The 22122-nt window shown below is 45.8% G+C and overlaps 1 protein-coding gene across 9 annotated transcripts in view; it reads left to right on the forward strand.

Annotated features, from left to right (window-relative positions):
• Positions 1-22122, forward strand: part of TRAF3IP1 (TRAF3 interacting protein 1) — a 60416-nt gene that overhangs the window by 22905 nt on the left and 15389 nt on the right. For 6 of the 9 annotated variants that reach the window (XR_011486345.1, XM_070463687.1, XM_020876423.2 and 3 more), the window contains 3 exons: positions 4024-4147; positions 4355-4391; positions 6793-6869. Coding sequence is in view for 8 of the 9 variants with exons in the window: in XM_070463687.1 (XP_070319788.1) it covers positions 4024-4147; positions 4355-4391; positions 6793-6869 (238 nt within the window). In the remaining variant the exon portion in view is untranslated. Of the gene's footprint in view, positions 1-4023; positions 4148-4354; positions 4392-6792; positions 6870-19362; positions 19435-22122 lie in introns of all 9 variants that reach the window. The other 3 variants (XM_070463684.1, XM_070463686.1, XM_070463688.1) reach the window with 2 other exon arrangements.

Here is a 22122-nt window from a genome sequence, read left to right on the forward strand (position 1 = left end):
CGCCTGGGGGGGGGGCCCTGACCTCTAAGCACGGGCCAGACCACCTCCACACAGGGGTTCCTGCTCTGCAGTCCCATCTTTGCCTTCCATCTCTAGACAAGACGATTTTCTGAGCATGAAGACAATCGGGGGAAATGGGATAAAAGAATTTAAAGTCTTAACTGCACAAAAATTGGAAACAAAAGAAAGTCGCGAGCAGTATAAAGACAAGCCATACGCAGGGCTTTTATAAATTTTACGAATCTCCCTGTGGATCCATTGTGGACACAGTACAGAACATCAAGGCGAAGGAATAGGAAAATGAGAATGAGCCTGTCCGAGTGGGCTTCAGCTGGGTTGGGAGGTGGGGCCTGGAGGCGGCTTGGGTATGTCTTTTAAGCCTTGTTGCCCAGGGAAGGGAAGGAATGAGGCAGCAGGTGGTGGTGGGAAGGCCCCAGAGAAGTTAAAGAGTTCCTGTTTTTTTTCCCCCCATTTATTTTATTAGTTGGAGGCTAATTATTTTACAGTATTGTAGTGGTTTTTGCCATACATTGACATGAATCAGCCATGGATTTACATGTGTTCCCCATCCCGATCTCTCCTCCCACCTCCCTCCCCATCCCATCTCTCTGGGTCTTCCCAGTGCACCAGCCCCGAGCACTTGTCTCATACATCCAACCTGGGCTGGTGATCTGTTTCACCCTTGATAGTATACTTGTTTCAATGCTATTCTCTCAGAACATCCCACCCTCGCCTTCTCCCACAGAGTCTAAAAGTCTGTTCTGTACATCTGTGTCTCTTTTTCTGTTTTGCATATAGGGTTATCGTTACCATCTTTTTAAATTCCATATATATGCGTTAGTATACTGTATTGGTCTTTATCTTTCTGGCTTACTTCACTCTGTATAATGGGCTCCAGTTTCATCCATCTCATTAGAACTGATTCAAATGAATTCTTTTTAATGGCTGAGTAATATTCCATAGTGTATATGTACCACAGCTTCCTTATCCATTCGTCTGCTGATGGGCATCTAGGTTGCTTCCATGTCCTGGCTATTATAAACAGTGCTGCGATGAACATTGGGGTGCACGTGTCTCTTTCAGATCTGGTTTCCTCGGTGTGTATGCCCAGAAGTGGGATTGCTGGGTCATATGGCAGTTCTATTTCCAGTTTTTTAAGGAATCTCCACACTGTTCTCCATAGTGGCTGTACTAGTTTGCATTCCCACCAACAGTGTAAGAGGGTTCCCTTTTCTCCACCCCCGTTCCAGCATTTATTGCTTGTAGACTTTTGGATAGCAGCCATCCTGACTGGCGTGTAATGGTACCTCATTGTGGTTTTGATTTGCATTTCTCTGATAATGAGTGATGTTGAGCATCTTTTCATGTGTTTGTTAGCCATCTGTATGTCTTCTTTGGAGAAATGTCTGTTTAGTTCTTTGGCCCATTTTTTGATTGGGTCATTTATTTTTCTGGAATTGAGCTGCAGGAGTTGCTTATATATTTTTGAGATTAATCCTTTGTCTGTTGCTTCGTTTGCTATTATTTTCTCCCAATCTGAGGGCTGTCTTTTCACCTTGCTTATAGTTTTCTTTGTTGTGCAAAAGCTTGTAAGTTTAATTAGGTCCCATTTGTTTAATTAGGTCACCATTAGGTGGGTCATAGAGGATCTTGCTGTGATTTATGTCAGAGAGTGTTTTGCCTATATTCTCTTCTAGGAGTTTTATAGTTTCTGGTCTTACGTTTAGATCTTTAATCCATTTTGAGTTTATTTTTGTGTATGGTGTTAGAAAGTGTTCTAGTTTCAGTCTTTCACAAGTGGTTGACCAGTTTTTCCAGCACCACTTGTTAAAGAGGTTGTCTTTTTTCCATTGTATATTCTTGCCTCCTTTGTCGAAGATAAGGTGTCTGTAGGTACATGGATTTATCTCTGGGCTTTCTATTCTGTTCCATTGATCTATATTTCTGTCTTTGTGCCAGTACCATACTGTCTTGATGACTGTGGCTTTGTAGTAGAGCCTGAAGTCAGGCAGGTTGATTTCTCCAGTTCCATTCTTCATTCTCAAGATTGCTTTGGCTATTAGAGGTTTTTTTGTATTTTCATACAAATTGTGAAATTATTTGTTCTAGTTCTGTGAAGAATACTGTTGGTAGCTTGATAGGGATTGCATTGAATCTACATAATAAAAGTTATATATGACAAACCCACAGCAAACATTATCCTCAATGGTGAAAAATTGAAAGCATTTCCCCTAAAATCAGGAACAAGACAAGGGTGCCCACTCTCACCACTACTATTCAACATAGTTTTGGAAGTTTTGGCCACAGCAATCAGAGCAGAAAAAGAAATAAAAGGAATCCAGATAGGAAAAGAAGAAGTGAAACTCTCACTGTTTGCAGATGACATGATCCTCTACATAGAAAACCCTAAAGACTCTACCAGAAAATTACTAGAGCTAATCAATGAATATAGTAAAGTTGCAGGGTATAAAATTAACACACAGAAATCCCTTGCATTCCTATACACAAACAATGAGAAAACAGAAATTAAGGAAACAATACCATTCACCATTGCAACAAAAGGAATAAAATACTTAGGAATATAACTACCTAAAGAAACAAAAGACCCATACATAGAAAACTATAAAACACTGATGAAAGAAATCAAAGAGGACACAAACAGATGGAGAAACATACTGTGTTCATGGATTGGAAGAATCAATATTGTCAAAATGGCTATACTACCCAAAGCAATCTGTAGATTCAATGCAATCCTTAAGAGTTCCTGTTTTTAAGGTTGGACCAGCAGCGCATTTCTCTGGTGGTGGGAATGGCCCAGTCGGGAGGGCAGACTGGAGACGCAGGTGGTGTGGGTTGGGGGCAGGGTGTTGTGGGAACAGAGAGCAGGTAGACGGACTGGCCTCACTGGGAGGGGGCTAGTGGACTGGTGAGATCCTGGGCGGTGAGCTCCTGGCTCTTTGTCTTTCTCCTGAGCTGACGCTGAGTCTGGGGATGGAGGTACAGGGCTCAGAGGAAAGAGAGGAGGGGCTGGACTGGACCAGTGCCGAGGTCCTTGTTCAGGGCTGCCCCGGGGACGTTTTGTGGCATCGGGACTGAGGAGGACGTGGAGACGAGGCTCCCGGCATCCAGCTGGGCTCGGGGCTAGGGTGCTGCTGAGCCTCCTGTCGAGAACAGGCCACCCATCCCAGAGGTCTGCAGAGTGTGGAGAGGCAGGGTGTACTCACGGGCACCCTCAGGACATGAGGTGAAGGGTCCAGTCAGCCTCTCATGGACTGTTCTCCAGCCAGAGATGGGAAGGCTCTGGGGTGGGGTGGGGAGGTCACGGAGCAGGGGCTTGGATTCGGGGCTGAGTGTCTGCTGTCCATGGCAGTGACCAGGCCCTGCTGTAGGCCTGTGGCTGAGAGAGGGATGCCGGAGCATTTGGGGGCCCCAGAACCCAGGGACTGGGTGGGGCCTTTCCAGCTCTGGGAACCCCCCAGAGTTAGGGCAGCAGCCCGGAGTGCAGCGTGAGCCCCGGGGCTGGCAGGTGAGGGCGAGAGCGCTGGTTTTCAGAGAAGCTCAGTCAGTTCAGCTCAGTCGTATCCAACTCTTTTCGACCTCATGGATTGCAGCACGCCAGGCTTCCCTGTCCATCACCAACTCCCAGAGCTTACTCGAACTCATGTCCATCACGTCGGTGATACCATCCAACCACCTCATCCTGTGTCAAATGACAGACAACATTAATCTGTTGTCAGAGAAGCTCAGACAACACGAAATTCATAGTTGGCAGATTTTAGGGAGTGTAGTCTAGAAGCCACTGTAACATAAGGAAGACCACGACACTCCCCTGCACCTGAAGAGTGGAGGCCTGAGGGGGAGGTCAGCTGCTGCCTGAGGGCTCTGGGAGGCCTCCCAGTGCACGTGGGTGAAGACAAGGGGAAGACTTGGGGGGGACTGGGACACAGTTCCAGATACCTGGGGTTGATGGGGGCATGTGACTGGGAGAAGCTTTCTAACGGAACCCAGTATCTCTTCGTTTAGGACGGGGAGTGGTAAAACTGTGTCCAACGTGATCACTGAGTCGCAGAACTCTGACAATGAGGACGACGATCAGTTTGTGGTGGAAGCCGCCCCGCAGCTCCCTGAGATGTCGGAGCTTGAAATGGTGGGTGAGGCATGGCGCGCGTTGGGGCATCACACGCCGGGCTGAGACCTCCCGCTCTGAGAACTGTGTGCGCGGAGTTCTCCTCTGAAGTTTCAGTTAGTTTTCCGCCCTCTTTTACCCAGTCCCCCTGATGAGACCCACGTGGGCGTGGTCTTGAGATCTCAGCAAGCCTGAGCCTCTGTTTTCTCTGCTTCCTCTCCCTCTCAGGCCCAGGCAGTGGAACTGGAGGAAGATGAGAAGCACGGTGAGTTGTGGGCCGGTGTGCGTGCCCCGGGGGGTGCTCTCTGCTCTGGAAGGACCTGGTGAAGTGAGCTTGGTCTGCACTCGGGGGTCTGAGTAGCAGTAAAGAGGACGCCGTGAGCACCGACGCATCCTCGGCGTGTGGTTCATCCTGGAGACGATGCAAGCCGCTGGGGGGGTGCGGGCAGGACCCGGAGGTCAGCGGTGGGCAGCTGTGGAGATGTTGTCCCTTCTTACCTGCACGGTTAGACCGTGGGATGGGAGGGCTCCTGAGGCCCCCTCCAGGTCGACAGTTCTCTATTACTTTTTTCTTCCAAAGCACAGTGTCTTCTTTTTTTTTTTTTTTTCTGGCCGTGCCACAAGGCATGTGGGATCTTAGTGCCCCCGATCGGGGATTGAACCCCTGCTGCCTGCGTTGGGAATGCAGAGTCTTCACCCCTGCACCATGAAGGAGGTCCCCACAATGTCTTTTAGTTCAAACGTTCGTAAAGGCCGAGAGTTGTCTGGCAAACCCTGGGCTGTCATACAGCTTTTGCAGTGAGTGGTACTTCGGTCTCCATCTGAGGTGACCCCCCACTCCCCACACTTTTCACGTCCTGGAGAGCATCATTTCTGCTGTAAACATGTTCTTTTTTTTTAAAAAAAGAACAGTATCCATATTTCCATTATTGCCTATAAAAAGCAGTCATTCCTGCTGCTTGTATCATCTAGTGCTTGTTTTTTCCCCCAGTTGTTCTGTGTTTTTTCCTGGTTCCTTTGAGTCAGGATCCAGGTGAGGGCCCTGTGTGTGCAGCTGCCGGTCTAGCTCCGAATTCTCTCTGTAGAATCCCCCCTCCCCCAGCTCATGCCCCCGTGATTTATTGTTGAAGAGGCTGGCTGCTTGCCCTTCAGGGTCCTCACAGCTGGCTGTAGCTTGTTCCCCCTGGGGTTGTGGGTTTTTTTTCCATGTTCTTCTTTTCCTATGAATTGGTTCTGGAGACTTGGTCAGGTTCCGATCGTTTGGATGAGGCGGTGGCGGCGGTGTTGGCTGTTCATCACGCCTGCTGCCTTTGTGCTGAGACGTGGGTCTCTGGGTCTCGCGCTGTTGCTCCGAGGGGGTTGTGGGGAGTGGCCTCTGGTCCCCGCCCCCCAGCACATTTTGGTCGGTGCCTCCACGTCGGCAGGCTTTTCTTCCTCAGACGTTTGCTGCTTTGTGCTCCCCCTTTACTGATGGGTTTTCCTCACCAGGCACTTGTCTCCTGGCACCTTGAGGGGTGACTGATGAGGGCTGTGCTGGTGCTGGCAGTGGTTTTGATGTCCGTCTGAAGTCACGGCTTTAACACGCTTGGTGGTTTTGTCTCTGTTCACCTGCGTTTTCTCCATGTCCTTCTGCCCGTGTTTGCCCAGTAGACTCTGGCTCGCTGGTTTCTGGTGGGACAAAGGTTTTAGGCTCCTTTGTGTACTTCCTTCCCTCCCCGTATCTCCAAGGAGCCTAGTCACATGTCACTTCTGGGTTGGTCATTGTATCTAGGGATTTTCTAATTTTTTTGTAAGAAAGTTAAATCCTGAGTTCATGTTGCTGTTTTCACTTTAGATTTATGATTGCAGGGTTTTCCCCAAGTTCTTTGATTTGTCCGTGGACATCTCTGCTTGTGCCAGCAATTACGGTTCCCAACAATGTCAGCCGTATGTTTCTTTACCCTGCATTTTGCACGCTCAGCAATTTAGAACAGCACTACCAGTGGTTAATTGGAGAAGGAAATGGCACCCCACTCCAGTATTCTTGCCTGGAGAATCCCATGGACAGAGGAATCTGGTGGGTTACATACAGTCCATGGGGTCGCTAAAAGTTGGACACAGCTGAGCGACAAAGCACGGCGCGGCACCAGTGGTTGACAAACGTGTGTCTCCTGCGAACACGCCAGGGTGTTCTTGGGTCTGATTGCCTCTGGTTCTCAGTAGCCACCCCCTTAGGGACGCACAGCCGGTGACTCTGTTTTTAAATGGTCAAATAACTCTGCTCTGTTAGTTACGCATGCCGATATGATCCTGCTACGTTTGTAGTTTTCTTTTGCTTTCGATCTTTAGGCTTTAAAAATTTTGATTTAATTTTGTTTTATTAATGTGAAATCGTCACGTGGTTGCAAGGTCAAACGTACCAAACAAGGTATATTCAAATGACTTTTCATATGGTATTTATCTCATGAGTTGATGGCTCTTTCCCCAATTTAAAGAAATATTAGTACTTAGTCTATAACAGACCGAAAGAGTTGCTTTGCTCTTTTATCTTGTAAACAGTATTTGAAACTGTTTCAGTATAGAAAGAGAAAGAACCTTAGCATTCCTCCTCACCCCACCCACACTTAGTAAGCTGGCTTCTTAGGGCAGAGAACTGCTTTAACATGAAACCAACTGATTTCCAACAGGAGGACTTGTCAAAAAAATTCTGGAGACTAAGAAAGATTATGAGAAGTTGCAGCAGTCATCCAGACCTGGAGAGAAGGTAATGAAATGACTTCTGTAAACACTAGTGTTTAGCCTCTGTCTCACACATTTGCTTTCAAAGACTAGGCGCACCCTGCAGATCCTGTGATTGTCAGTGACGTCAGTGGGCATGTTTACAAGCCTCCCCCCACTCCCTACCCCCCAGTTGGCAGAAGAGACGACGCAGGGCTCTGGGGGCCTGATGCTGCTCCTCTGTACCCAGTCCCATCCTTGGCCTGCGCTGACCCCGTGCCAACCCCTTCCTGCCCGGCTTGCCCCTTCTCTCTGCGCCGTGGGGGTGGGCAGGCTGTCCGTCCACGTGACCCCAGCTAGTGACAGAGTGAAAGTCTGGGCAGTTTTCAGATCTGACTTTTAAACTGTGCGTGCCATCTGTGTCTGGTCTCCCTGCTGTCTCCTGTCCAGGTGTGTGGCTTGGCTCTGTTAGGACCCCCGCCTGCCTCCCACCAGCCCCTGCCCTGGGGCACGTGACATGGGGCGAATACCTGCAGGCCAGGTAGTGAGCCTCAGATGCCACCAAGAGCTTTCCGTTGTAGCGCCTTAGAAGTATAAGAATAAATCTTCACTTCTTGGTTTTTTAATGTAAGTTTCTGGGTTTCTTAGCTTTGTCAGGAGCCAACAGTCCAGTAAGTTTACATGCAGACACTCATGCAGCTGTTTCTCTTTCCTTCTAGTTGAATTAACGGTTACTTGTTTTAGATAATTCTGCTTAATGTGTCCTGGTTTGTCACGAAGATCTGGCCCGAAGCAGCTGCGAGGAAACCCGTAGGGCTGACACCCCCCGTTAGAGGGAGCCCCTCACACCACTAGCGGGAGGAGAGTGCTCTGCTCAAAGGGGACAGGCCCTTCCTGCCATTGGTGGTCTGTCGCTGTGGAATTTCACTGTGTCACCGTCCCTCTCTGGGCCTGGAGAGTTGTCCGCTGTCCTGGCAGGTCTGTGCAGACCCGTCGGGAACCTCCAGTGTGCGCGCCTCAGGCTGGTCGTGTAGGTGGCCTTTGAAGCGTCAGTTGGTTTAAATTTTATAGCTCTTTGTTTTTATGCAGAGCGTACTAGGCCTGTGTTTCAGTTTCCTCTGAAAGTAAATTTCAGATGGGTAGGTCCCTTGCCTTCAGAAGATAAAAGGGAAAACATTCCCTTGTTCGGTGAACATTTGCGCTTTGAAAAGTATAGTTAGCATTTTTAAAGTTGGGGGTGATGTGTATTACAGTCAGATGGGGAAACCCAGCAGGTTTGTCTGCTTTTTCTTCTTTGGTGTGTTACAGACGTCACATTTAAATTTAACTTGTGGGTCTTCTAAAATATCTTAATTAGATTTTTAAACAATAAATGAAAATGTGAAGGAAAAATTGAAGTCCTTTCTGGGTTAGCCACAGTCCTGTTCTCAGCGTAGGGTGGCCGCTGACGGGGATTCGGTGTGATGCCTCCTCCTGGGGGTGTGTAACCTCATCTTGTTGTTGATCTGTTTGCAGCTTCCTTCAGACAGCATGGAGTTTCTGAGACCCTGCCCGTTTTGATGCCTGTAGGCCTAGTTTATTCATTTTAATTGATGAATGGTATTCCAGTGTTTGTTAGTAATCAGTCCCTTCACTAATGGGCACTTAGCGTTCTCCAGCCTTTTGCTGTTGTGCAGAGCACTTCCGTGGGCTCCTTTGCGTGTGTCCTGGCACACAAGAGCCAGTGTTGGTCTCCAGCAGTGATCAGCAAATGTTTTCTGTAAAAGGCCAGACAGTGAATACTTCAGGCTTCAGAGCCATATGGTGTCTGCCGCAGCCTCTTAGCTCTCCTGATGCCTCCGTAAGCAGCTGTTGCGAAGACACTAGCACACGAAGGCATGTCTGCATCCCAGTAAAGCTTTATCACAGCAGCAGGACCTGGCCTCGGCCTGTGGTTTGTGGCACCCCTGGCCCCCCCCCCCAACTCTCGAGGCGGTGCCAGAACACGGGCAGGGCTTCAGTTTCACCAGGCTCCGTTGAGGCTGTGCTGACTTGTTCTCTCAATGGAATGAAAGTCCCTGTTTTCACACATCTCTGCCGCCACAGCCGAGATAACGAACATGCCCACTGCCCTCATGTCCTCCATCACCCTTCCCACCCGCCCATTTCCTCCCTCCACCCCGCCATTCCCAGCAACTGCTCACCTTCCTTCTGTTGCTGTAGTTTAGTTTGATTTCCTAGAATGGCATATCAATGGACTCATTTGGCATATACTCTTTATTGGGTCTGGTTCCTTTTACCAGTCATAACTATTTTGCAACATATCCACGTTGCAGCGTGTATCAGCAGTTCACTTCTTCTTTTACCGCTGTGTGGATGTACCATGGTGCGTTTACCCTTTTATCAGCTGAGGGGCATTTGGGTTGCTTCTAGTTTGGGATGATTCCAGATAAAGCTGCTGTGAACAAGTCTGTGTGAACAAGTACTTTCATCCAACTGGGTAAACACTTAGGAGGGGACAGCTGGGTTGTTGTGGTAAATGTATGTTCAGCTTTTTAAAAAAACTGCCAGGCTGTTTTCCAGAGTGGTTGCACCACTTAACTTCTGACCAGCAGTTGAGTTCCAGTTCCTCCACGTCCTCATCAACACTTGATACGGTCAGTTTTAAAAAATTTCTTGTGGTTTTGATTTGCATTTTCTTCAATACTTTGGCCACCTGATGCGAAGAGCTGACTCATTTGAAAAGACCCTGATGCTGGGAAAGATTGAGGGAAGGAGGAGAAGGGGACGACAGAGGATGAGATGGTTGGATGGCATCACCGACTCAATGGACATGGGTTTGGGTGGACTCTGGGAGTTGGTGATGGATAGGGAGGCCTGGCATGCTGCAGTTCATGGGGTCGCAAAGAGTCGGACACAACTGAGCGACTGAACTGAACTGAACTTAACGATATTAAATATCTTTTCCTGCTTATTTTCCATTCTTTATATCTTCTTTGGTAAAGTGTCCACATTTTTTTTTTGCCCTTTGAAAGTTAGGCTGGTTGTGTTCTTACTGCTGAGTTCTGAGAATCCTTCATATATTCTGGACATAAGACTCTTACAAGATGCGGTGCGAAATGTTTTCTTCTAGTCCGTGGCTTGTCTTTTCCTTCCCGTTAAAGTGTCTTTAAACAGAAATTTAAAGTTTTAAAGCCGTCAAATGTTGGTATTGTATCCAAGAAGTCTTGCCAAACCCTCGGTCACGGAGGTTTCTTCTTATATTTTCTGGAGATTTTATAGTTTAGGTTTTATATTTTGAGTTGATTTTTGTATAGAATGCAAGGTATGGATTGAAGCTTATTTATTTTTGCATATGGTAACCAGATGTTCCAACATCATTTGTCAAATTGTCATACTTTGCAATTTTTCTTGGCTGATCAGAGAGATGTGCAATTATATCTTTTTGTTTCTTTAGTATTAATATAAACTCACATTCATGGCTGCTTCCTCTGTGCTAGGGGGACTTTGTGTTCATTGTTATAGTCCTCACATCAACCCTTTGATATTGGTTCGGCCACTCCATTGCTAGTTCCTTCTCTTCTCGCCGTTTTCTTAGTATCGGAGCCTCTGAGTTGCTAGCTTTTCTGTTCTTCCAAACTAATCTTTTAGACTGTTTAATGGAATAATGCACACCACTTCAGCTTTCATTATATTGGTCAGATCTTCGTCGCTTAAGGGGTCTGTGAAATGACTTCTTAATTCCAGGCATCCATGTGCTTAGCTAGCAATGAGAGGTTCCATTATACAGTCCAAAACTTGCCAGATTTTCTCACTGCCTGGCCTGGGCAGAAAATGACAGTTTTGCAAGGCATGTGGGTTAAATGGCGGAGGCCGCCTGCCTGGCTAAGGGCTGAGGGTTTGGAACCGGCCCGTCTACCACGTGTGGGCTGCTCACAGGGCGGGAAGCTTTGCTGTTGAGAAGGGAGATCAGTACAACTCTGCCTCAATCAACAGCAAATAAACCAAAAACCCCACCAAAAAGAGAGAAAAGAAGGGTGGGCAGGCACAGGAGCCAGCCAGCAGTCCCTTCCACAGTGTTCCTCTAGGAAATCGCTATTTCATGCCCATTTTACAAAGTCATGGCAAAAAGATGCCTCAAGATAACTTTTGTGATTTAAAAAATAGGTCTGTAGTTATAGTTCTTCTTCTTTCCGAAAAGTTTGTATTTTTTTTCCTTTGATAAGACTTTGAAAAAACTTTTGAAAGAGACACTGTGTAGCAAAGCATCAGCTTTTGGTTCTGTAGACATTGACTTCTGTTTTCCTTTCACTGATTTCTACTCTATTCTTCCTCTTAATTTCTTTGGGGGTTTACTTTTTCTAGCCCCTTGAGTAAAAGACACTTAACTCATTTGTTTTTAGTCTTCATCATTTTCAACAAATATATTTAAGACTATACATCTCCCTTTAAGCATGTTTTATCCTTAAATTTAAAATATTTAAATACTAAAAAGTACTTGAATTTTAGTATGAAGTAGTTGGTTGTTATTTTTCCTTTAGCACATGAACTATTTGGGAGTTTGGTTTTTAGCTTTTAAACATAGAGTTTTTTTTTTTTAAGTTTTTCTTTTTTTCTCCCCAATATCTAGTATGATTGTATGTTCAAAGAATGTGGTCTCTGTGATGTTGATTATTTGGAATGGAGACTTTGTTTGTGGCCTAGTTTGTGGTCAGTTATTATAAATGTTACTTTCATGCCTGCAGAGTATGTCTTCTTTCTCTCTTTGGGGTCGGTGGATTCACTGTACACAGTGGATTTCACGGAGAGGTGATTGAAAGACTATCTGTTTGTAGGCCATATCTACCTGTGGTCACTCTTGATTTATATGTATTAATCATAATATTAATTATTTATCTTCTCTAGCTCCTTCAAAAATTCAAATAGTGTTTTCTCTGCTCTCACATAGCTTGAGTGTGCCCTGAGTTTCGGCACTTTGTACTTTTTTGAGGGAAGGTTTTTTTTCAATGCTAAGGAAATACATATTTGTAATCTGGGCATCCCTCCAGCCTGTCTTTGAAGTTGTGTTGGAAGAAAAGCCTTTTCTTATTGTGCTAATGGACTTGAGGAATACATTATGGAATAAATATGTGAGTCGGATTGCTTTGAGCATTTTTCTCCTCATCCGGACTTACTTGCTCTCTTTTCAAGAGGAAATATAAACTTTGTTAATAGAAAGATACTGGCTCATGCCAAGCATTTTTTTTCCTTCAGATTTATGAAGTTTTTGAAAAAACAACCAGAAAAGCAGTTTTACTACAGTGTTTCTTATTCTTTAAAAATGCTTGCTTTTCAAGCTTTATAAATGAAGACGCTTTGGAGTAATAACAGTGGTGTCAAAGACGGTTCACTCACTTTAAAGCACTGTTTAAAGATTTCGCACTCCTAATTTTTCAGTCTCCTTTTATACAATCTTCTCTCGGGTGCTATTTTTTTTTTCTTCTTCATTTTATATCTGTTCTGTGACTGTAAACTTCAGCTGCTTTTTCTTTTCATTTAAATTTCTTTATTTTGAAGTAGGCTCAGAGAGTCTACTTCTCTTTGTACATTTCCTTCTCTTCATTTATTTAAAGTTTTGGTGGGTTTGTTCTCTTCATCTTCTTGGTCACATGAGCCACATGTTGTTGGGGCTGCTAGAAGTCACATTTCTCCACAGACAAGAACCTAAGTGTGTGCCGAATTGGACCTCCACATGTTGTTTGCTGCCCTTCTGAAGAAAAGCAGTCTTAAGGCCCCATGTAACACCCACATGTCAGTAGAGACTGTGGGTGACTGTCTCGAAGAAGCTGTTATCTGGGAATTTGAGAACCTCTGTATCATGAAATGTTTTTTTTTTTTTTTTAATATGGAACGCTTCATGAATTTGCATGTCATCCTTGCGCAGGGTTGATGGATAAAATGACCATATCACAAGCATGTTATATTTTAACGGTAATAAACAGAATATAGCTAATAGTAATTACCTAAACTCTTATATAAAAGTCAGGAGTTTGGCTCATATTCTCTTTTACTTTGGTGATCTGAATAGATCTGAAATAGTTATTTCTTATTTTGGTGGCTAGATGGTGCAATTTCATTATAAATTCCATAACCCTGTTAGAAAAAAGCTATTCTACAACCTCGCTTAACTGAAGTCCTGCACCTGATAAATGTATTTTTTGTTTGAAAGTTTATGGTCCTAGTCTTATTGGACGTTCTTGTACTAGGAATATTGTTCCCATTTAAATTTCTGTGGTAGAAATAAAAGGGACATGTGCTGCAATATGTCTAGACTGAGGAGACTTTTAATAGCTGAACTGGGAAACCACTGAAATTAATTTTAATTGTGAAGAGTTATAGGGTTTTTGTATTTATTTATTTAGAAATAAGCTGATAGTTTTATGTTTTCTAATATGCAGGCTGGAGATTTTGGGTTTTGGGTATAAAATTGAATTGTCACCACAATTATCAACAGTATCGCTTCAGAATATTTACAGATATATGCCTTGGTTATATTATAGACCACAAAAATGATTTGTTATTCAGTCGCTAAGTTGTGTCCGACTCTTTACAGCCTCACGAACTGCAGCACGCCAGGCTTCCCTGTCCTTCACCACCTCCTGGAGTTTTTCTCCTCCTGCCTTGGGCGACCCGCTGGTCCCTGCGGCACCACGTGGGGCAGCCTCACGGGCAGGTCTCCGTGTCTCTGTGGGCCCAGGGGTGACAGAGGCAGCGAGCCATGGTCCTGCCAACATGTCCTGTAATCTCAGCACTGTGCTCAGAGCCCCGCCCAGTACCACTGACAACTTACATTGGGCCCTCTGCGCCCGTGGGTTCCGAACCCAGGGATCTAACCAGCCTCAGACAGAAGGTATCTGGAGGGAAAAGTGATTCCAGAAAGTTCCAAAAGGCGAAACTTAAATTTGCAGTGCTGGCAATTGTTTATGTAGCATTTACACTGTATTAGGTATTATAAATAATCTAGAGATGATTTAAAGTATATGAGAGGGTGTGCTAGGTTATGCAAATACTTCGACATTTATATAAGTGACTTGAGCATCCAAAGACTTTGAGGTGTGTATGGGGGCCCTGAGCCCATCCCCAGATGCCCGGGGCGTCCGCACTGCTGAGGGACTTGGGCTCTGGGTGACTGCGTCCTCTGCCGAGGTCTCCCGCCCCAGGCCCGGGTGCGGGCTCTCCCTGCCCCCCTGGGCAGAGGGTTCGGAGGCGGCAGAGCTTGTGTGTGGTCTGGGGACCCATCCTGGGCTCACCAGAAAGCCGCCCGCCCTGCAGGGGCAGGGCCTGTGCCGCGGGCATGAAGCAAAGCTGCCCGCTCCTCCTAGAGCCATTTGAATCCCGACGTCCCGTAATTACTCATCTTTCCTTGAAACAAAGAGGTGTATTTCCCGGCAGCTATTCTTATCCTTAGTTATTTTTGTCCTTCCTAAAACATGCCCAATCTGTGCTTACTGTTTTAGGTGAGAAACACTTTTATTTTTCTGGTCCCATCTCTTTATCGTTCCTTCTGACTTGAAAACAAAGCAGCTCCCGGGGAAGCGCTGTTGCTGGAGGAACCAGGCCTGGATGCACGAGTTAGGTTTTCTTGAGTTTTTAATGTATTCCGGGTAAAACGGCTGTCTTGGAGGGACTGAAATAGAATATGGCCCAAGGGTGTGGCTCTGTCTTTGGGGTCCAGGTCACAAGGATGTTTCAGAGTTGAGGAAAACTAAAAAGGCTTGGCGTTAAAATGCTTCGATTTCTTACTTTATAGCAGCAGTGCATGGACAGTTTTTCATATTGCAGCACTATCAAGGTTTTCTGATCAGTCTCCAGAACGTTTATTCTGGCTTCTGAAGACCCCTCCCCACCAGGTGGAACTCTCTGATGACTGATAAAGCCTGTCTGCCTTCCTGTTGGCACAGAGGCCAGGACCCATGGCCACTTGGTGGAGGGCTTGTGTTGTGTCAGGGCTTTGCTCTGTGTGAGCTATGCATTTTCAGAGAGTGTTCTTAAATCCCTTAAAGAGAGAAAAGATGTTAAAGCAGCAATGTGTTTATTTTAGACATTGCTATGTATAAATTATTTACAAATAAGATACACTGTGTCTTAATACTCTTTCAAGTATACTCCATATGTGTTATAAAAGGTTTATTTGTTAGGTTTTGGTACTCAGGAGTAATTTCCACATATTAATAGTTTGGGAACTGGTTGGGTTTCTCAGTAGCTTTAAAAAGCTTGATTGTGCTACAAGTAGGGTCATTGGCAGTGAAAAATGATGGATGATTATATTGTAATAGTACAGCCGAGCAAAGCAAAGCAAATGCTTTTAAACAATTTTAAAAGCTACTTGTGAAGAAAAGCAGATTTAGAAGCAGGTCAACCATTTAAGGTTGTGAGGGGTGCTTTTGAGAACTTTCAGATGCTTCAGAGACGACTGACGGGGGAGTGTCGTGTGAGAAAGGAGCGTGTGTCTTGGTCCCCCTGCTCGGGCCCCCCTGCCCCACCTGGCTCTGCTCCTCTGGTGAGTCTTGGCTTCACCTCCAGCCCCTGGGGGAGTGCAGCCAGCTCGGGTTCCAGGGAAGGAAGGCCTTCTGCGAAACCCGTCCTGGAAGTGGTGGCCGTGATCACCAGGTCCCAGAGCTCGTGGTCTTCTGTTAGTGCGCCAGGCCCCGAACATGTGCCTGTATGGGGCCACAGTGAGTGTCACAGGACTGTTTCACTTGGAGAAAAGTTGCATGTAAGGGACAAAGAAATTCTGTACTCTGAGAACAGATTGCAGGTATCACCCCCAGATACGTTCCTGACCAGTTTCTCTGAACAGGGCCGTTCTCCATCCCTGCAGCAGGGCCACCCCGCCCAGGAAGTAAGCGCGGGTACCTCCTCAGCATCGTGGTCATCCTGGGTGGGGACCACCCAAAAGGCAGGCCTGCTCTCCTCGCCGCATCCCGTCACGCGGCACGTGTTCTCATCTGTCCCGTTACGGCTGGTGTGCCCTTGGGTCTCTTCTCCACTGTCCCGTTACTCTGTGTAATTAATGCTGCATAATGGGGAAGTGCTTCCAAACCACGTAGGTAACCTGTTCTTCACTAATTTTCAGTTTGATTCTTTATATCACTGTGGGCTCACCACAGTCTCTGACTTTATTCTATCATTAATTTTACACTCGAACTGTCTCTGATTTGATGCCCAGTGGGGCTCCTTCAGATAGGCTCCTGTGTCCTTTAATTGTGCCCGTGTCGTTCCTGGAGCCCTTCCTTACTCTGGCCCACCAGGATTTTCTAGGCTTTGCCTGTGCTGTCCCAGCCCTGGCGTGAGCTGTTTCCTCCTGGTTCCTTTCAGTGGAGAATGGTGTTTAGAAACCATGGTCTGTTCCTAGGGGTGCTCACTGCTTTTCAAGTGTTTCTTCTCTCAGGCCCTCTCGTTGGGTCACAGCCACGGATGAAATGTGTGTGTGTGTGTATGTGTACACACATGGCAGGGTTTATTCCTCTTGTGTGTGTGTGCACGTGTGAACATGCACGCACCAGTCTCTTCCCTTTCTGTATTCTCCTTTCTCCAACAGTGTGAAACCGGGCTCTCATTGTCCTGCATAAGTGAACCTATTACATGAATCCCCCTTGTATGGAACCCATCTCCCATTGCTGCTGTCACCCTGGCCGATGTGGCTTCACCCACCTTGGGCTCCAGTGACCCTCACTGGAACACCAGGGTGACTGGTCCCCTGCGGATGAGCCCCCGGTCACTCCTGGACTAGACTGTTTCCCTGCGTGGGTGCCTTCTCTACACAGTCAGTTCTGGTTATTAATTTCTTTTAAGTTATCAAGCTTATTGCAAAGAAGCTTTTGATAGAATTTGTTTAAATGTCTGCTTTATTTGTAATTTAGTTTTGTTCTTTTTTTAAAATTAACAATACTACTTGCTTGTGCTTTTCTGTTTTTCCAGAAATTTGTCGTCAGTCTCTTAAAGCCACCAGCGTGTTTCTTTGTTCCCCTTTTCACTGAGCTCGCCAGTTTTCTTTATTTCCTGCCGTCTGTTCTTTGGGTTTATTCTGTTGTTGTTGTTTTAAATTAAGTTGGACTCTTGTTACCCTTGTTTTTGTTGTTCAGTTGCTCAGTTGTGTCCCACTCTTTGTGACCCCATGGACTGCAGCATGCCAGGCTTCCCTGTCCTTTACCGTCTCCTGGAGTTTGCTCAAATTCATGTCCATCAAGTCAGTGATGTCATCCAAACATCTCATCCTCTGTCGTCCCCTTCTCCTCCTGCCTTCAGTCTTTCCCAGCATCAGGGTCTTTTCCAATGTGTTGGCTCTTCACATCAGGTGGACAAAATATTCCTTCCAAAGAATATTCAGGGTTGATTTCTTTTAGGATTGACTGGTTTGATCTCCTTGCTGTCCAAGGGACTCTCAAGAGTCTTCTCCAGCACCACAATTTGAAGGCATCAGTTCTTTGGTGCTCAGCCTTTTTTTTTATTGTCCAGCTCTCACATCCGTACATGACTACTGGGAAAACCATAGCTTTGACTATACAGACCTTTGTAGGCAAAGTGATGTCTCTGATTTTTAATACACTGTCTAGATTTGAGATTGCTTTTCTTCCAAGGAGCAAACATCTTTTAATTTCGTGACTGCAGTCTCTGTCCACAGTGATTTTGGTACCCAAGAAAATAAAGTCTGTCACTGTTTCCATTGTTTCCCCATCTATTTGCCATGAAGTGATGGAACTGGATGCCATGATCTTAGTTTTTTGAATGTTGAGTTTTAAGCCAGCTTTTTCACTCTCCTCTTTCACCTTCATCAAGAGGCTCTTTAATTCCTCTTTGCTTTCTGCCATAAAAGTGGTGTCATCTGCATATCTGAGGTTATTGATATTTCTCCCGGCAGTCTTGATTCCAGCTTGTGCTTCATCCAGCCTAGCGTTTCTCATGATGTACTCTGCATAGAGTTAGTTAGCAGGGTGACAGTATTCAGCCTTGGCGTGCTCCTTTCCCGGTTCGGAACCAGTCTGTTGTCCCATGTCTGGTTCTAACTGTTGCTTCTTGACCTTGACCTTGATTCCCACAGTTACTGGTTTTTACTTAGCCTCTTTTTAATCTTAATGTTAACTTGTTTTGTGATGATAAGTTATCTGGTTTTAAAAGTCAGTGTTCATTCACTCATCAGCCACTTAATTCATCCCCTGCTGTATCCTGGCCACTGCTCTAGGTGTCTCATCAGAAATGGATGCTAACTGTTATCAGATATCTTTTGGCAGCTGTTGAGATGATCACATATTAATAGAGTTCCTGATGTTGAGCAGTTCTTACATTCCTAAAATGATCTTGGCTTTGTTGTTCAATCGTGTCTTTGCTCGCTCATAGATAGTTATTTGTCCCCTGCAAAACTATATTCAGTTTGCTGATATTTTCAAATGGAAGTTTATATCTGTGTTCCAGTGAAATTAACCTGGAGTGTCTGTGCTCCTCCCACACACGGGGCTCAGCTCGCTGCCCCCACCCTGGGAAGCCCCAGAAGGAACTCTGGGCCAGCTGCCCCAGGAGTCTCAGCGGTGTCCCAGAGCTGAGGTCTGTCCCTCTGTGCTTGCTCAAGTTTTGTCCATGGGAGGCAGGGCGGGGCGGCTGTCAGGAGTGTACTGTCCTGCGACCAGGCCTCCTCCTCCCCTGATTTGTGCACGTGGCCTTGGCTGCGGGTGTCTGAGGCGACCCCGGCCTCTCGGGCCTGGTGGGCCGTGTCAGGACCTGTCAACAGAAAACCCCCAGTCGGGTCCCTGCCCACATGTCCCCTCTTCAGGGGGGTGTTGCCTGTCTGCTGGCTGCACTGGTCCTCCCTGCAGCCATCACCCACCAGTCTCCGACCCGACTCTTCTCTTCGTGATGTCAGTCGCCATGAAGGATGCAGGAACTGTAGGGTGAAATTTGTTGACTTCTAGGGTGTATCTTTGGGTTGACTTTTGGTTGCTGGAGGCACTACTAATAGTGAGTCCCAGCTTGAGCCCAGTCTCACCAAGACATCTGCATCTGCGCTCCTGCCCCAAGGGTGTGTGGGACCCCACTTCCTGTATCTGAATGTGCTTTGCTCTTCCTGGCCTTGGGCACACTCCTATGTTCGCTGTTAATTCTGTGAAGGTCATTTCCTGCTGAGATCGCTGATATTCCGGCTGCTTCCAGTTACAGGTCTTACTTCTTCTCTAGCTCACTTGCCAACCAGGAAATCCACTGGGGCTCCCATCGCCCAGTCACGGCCTTTTGGGATTAATGGTTAATTTGGCTGTGATTGTTTTATCTGGTATCTTTGGAGCTGTGGTCTGAATTTAGAAGTCCAAATATATAAAAATGAAACTAGAGCCAAACTTATAAGAAAAGATTGGATCAATAGGCTCAATAGAAAAATAATAAATATTTTAGAAGACATTTAAAATGGCGGATTCCACTAGTTCATAGAGGGATGGATAGGAAAAGCAAAATAATTTAATAAGCCTAATGCGGGTTGCCAGCTATGATTGTGGAGAGAGAAAAATATTTTTAACGTGTATTTTTAAACTTAGGTTCATTCGCTGCCACTGCCTGTATGATGGGAGGCAATTGTAAAACATACAGCAGGCGAACTTTACAACCTCGTATCCTTTGAAATTTACTTAAGGTGCATCTGCTTAGAGCAGCCTGTGCATGAGACCCATCCAGAGAGAGTTTGTTAAATATTGCTGCTGGGTCTGCCCGAGACCCACGGGTCAGTCTTTGGGTAGGATGCCGGGGTAGATGTGTTTAAAACATTCCCAGGTGATTCAGAGGCACAGCCAGAAACACAGGCCCGGGGCCCTCATGCTTGGGGAGGAAGGAGCCTGTCCACTCCCTCCATCCTCCTGGACCTGGCTCATTTGGGTGGGGAGCTGGGGAGCTCTGCGCTTGAGGCAGACCTAAAGCATCATCCTGACCAACAGCATGCACCCCCTCCTGCGCTGTGTCCCAGGAACGGCATCTTCGTCCTGTTGCCGTGCAGGCAGTGTGTTGGCCCAGCCTGCTGTGTCGGGGTGGGGCAGGGCTGTGTCCTGTGGGCCCCTCCACCCTATGCGCTTATCCAGGGCTCTCCCCACTCGCCCAAGGTGAGAGCATACTAACAGTGTTTTGTTTTGTTTTGTTTTTTTTACAAGAAATGCCTGCAGACACCTTTTTAATCTCTGAGCTCCTGAGAAATCTAAATAGCAAATACAGGATTGTAAAGAGGCTAAGGGAATGTGAGATGTAATGAAAATGGCATAAAAGGGTGTTAGTAACTTTGTCATTGAGGATTTATCAGTTGCCTCTTTAAATGTGGGCACTGCGGCCATGGAGATGCCATGGGTGGAAAGCGTGGCCCTCCTGGGAATGTCTTCTCTAGATTTAAATTCCTCTGCGTGCTCGATTCCAGTTTTCTCTGCCTGGCACCTCTGCTCTGGTTTTCTGAGAGTACTCCCAGAGTCATCTGTCCTCTTTACAAAATTTTGGGCCACGGGTTTTCTTGCCTCGATGGCAGGACTCAGTAGGAGGCTTGGCAGTTTTCCAGAATTCTGTTTCCATGGAACTTCTAGGTCAGATGGGCAGCTTGGAGCCCAGGAGTTTGCCTTGCCCCCTCCTATTAGCGTTTTCTTACTCTATTTAGGTGCTCCAGTGTTGGGCACACATGTATGTGATTGCTGTAATCCCTTGATGAGTTGACCACTTTATCATCATATAGTGACCATTTTTGTCACTTGTTACAGTTATTTGCTTAAAGTCTATTCGGTCTGCTACAAGTACAAATACCCCTGCTCTCTTTTGGTTTCTATTTTTGTGGAATATCTTTTTCTGTTCCTTCACTTTGAGCCTCTGTATGTCTTTACAGGTGGAGTGAATTTCTTGGAGGGGCAGATACCTGAGTCTTGCTTTATCTATCCCACCCATTCTATGCCTTTCCCCACCCCCCAGTTTTACTGAGATGTAATTGACATATAGCACTGTGTACTTTTAAGGTGTACAGCATAATGACTTGACTTAAATATATTGTGAGATAATTGCCAGAACAGGTTAGCTAATATCCATCATCTCATATAGATAGAAAAAAAGAAGGAAATCTTTTCCTTGTTGATGAGAACTCTTAGGGTCTACTCTCCTAACAGCTGTCATATATAATATACAACTGTTCACTGTAGTCATCATTGAACATCATATTTCCAGTATTTATTTGTCTAATAACTGGAATTTGGTGCCTCTAGTTGACTCTCCCCTCACCCCCTATCATACAGGACTTGTCTTTCTCTTGTCTTTTTGATTGAGTAATTTAATCCATTTACATGTAGAATAATTGTGCTGTTTCACTAAAAGATGATGCTGTTAAAGTGCTGCACTCAATATGCCAGCAAATTTGGAAAACTTAGCAGTGGCCACAGGACTGGAAAAGATCAGTTTTCATTCCAATCCCAAAGAAAAGAAAGAAAGTGAAGTCGCTCAGTTGTGTCTGACTCTTAGTGACCCCATGGACTGTAGCCCTCCAGGCTCCTCCGTCCATGGCATTCTCCAGGCAAGAATACTGGAGTGGGCTGCCATTTCCTTCTCCAGAGTATCTTCCTGACCCAGGGATCGAACCCGGATCTCCTGCATTGTAGGCAGATGCTTTACCATCTGAGCCACCGGGGAAGTCAGTCCCAAAGAAGGGCAATGCCAAAGAATGTTCAAACTACCGCACAATTGTACTCATTTCACATACTAGCAAGGTAATGCTCAAAATCCTTCAAGCTAGGCTTCAACAGTACATGAACTGAGAACTTCTAGATTTACAAGCTGGGTTTAGAAAAGACACAGGAACCAGGGATCAAAATGCCAACATCCATTGGATCATAGAAAAAGCAAGAGAATTTATTGATTATGCCAAAGCCTTTGACTGTGTGGATCACAACAAATTGTGGAAAATTCTTCAAGAGATGGGAATACCAGACCACCTTACCTGCCTCCTGAGAAACCTGTATGCAGGTCAAGAAGCATAGTTAAAACTGGACATGGAACAATGTATTGGTTCCTAATTGAGAAAGGAGTTCATCAAGGCTGTATATTGTCACCCTGCTTATTTAACTTATATGCAGAGTACATCATGCAAAATGCCAGGCTGGATGAAGTACAAGCTGGAATCAAGATTGCCAGGAGAAATATCAATAATCTCAGATATGCAGATGACACCACCCTTATGGCAGAAAGTGAAAAGGAACTAAAGAGTCTCTTGATGAAGTGAAAGAGGAGAGTGAAAAAGCTGGCTTAAAACTCAAAATTCAGAAAACTAAGGTCATGCCATCCAGTCC

This window comes from Odocoileus virginianus, unplaced genomic scaffold, assembly GCF_023699985.2.
Source record: "Odocoileus virginianus isolate 20LAN1187 ecotype Illinois unplaced genomic scaffold, Ovbor_1.2 Unplaced_Contig_5, whole genome shotgun sequence".
Classification (NCBI taxonomy): domain Eukaryota; kingdom Metazoa; phylum Chordata; class Mammalia; order Artiodactyla; family Cervidae; genus Odocoileus; species Odocoileus virginianus.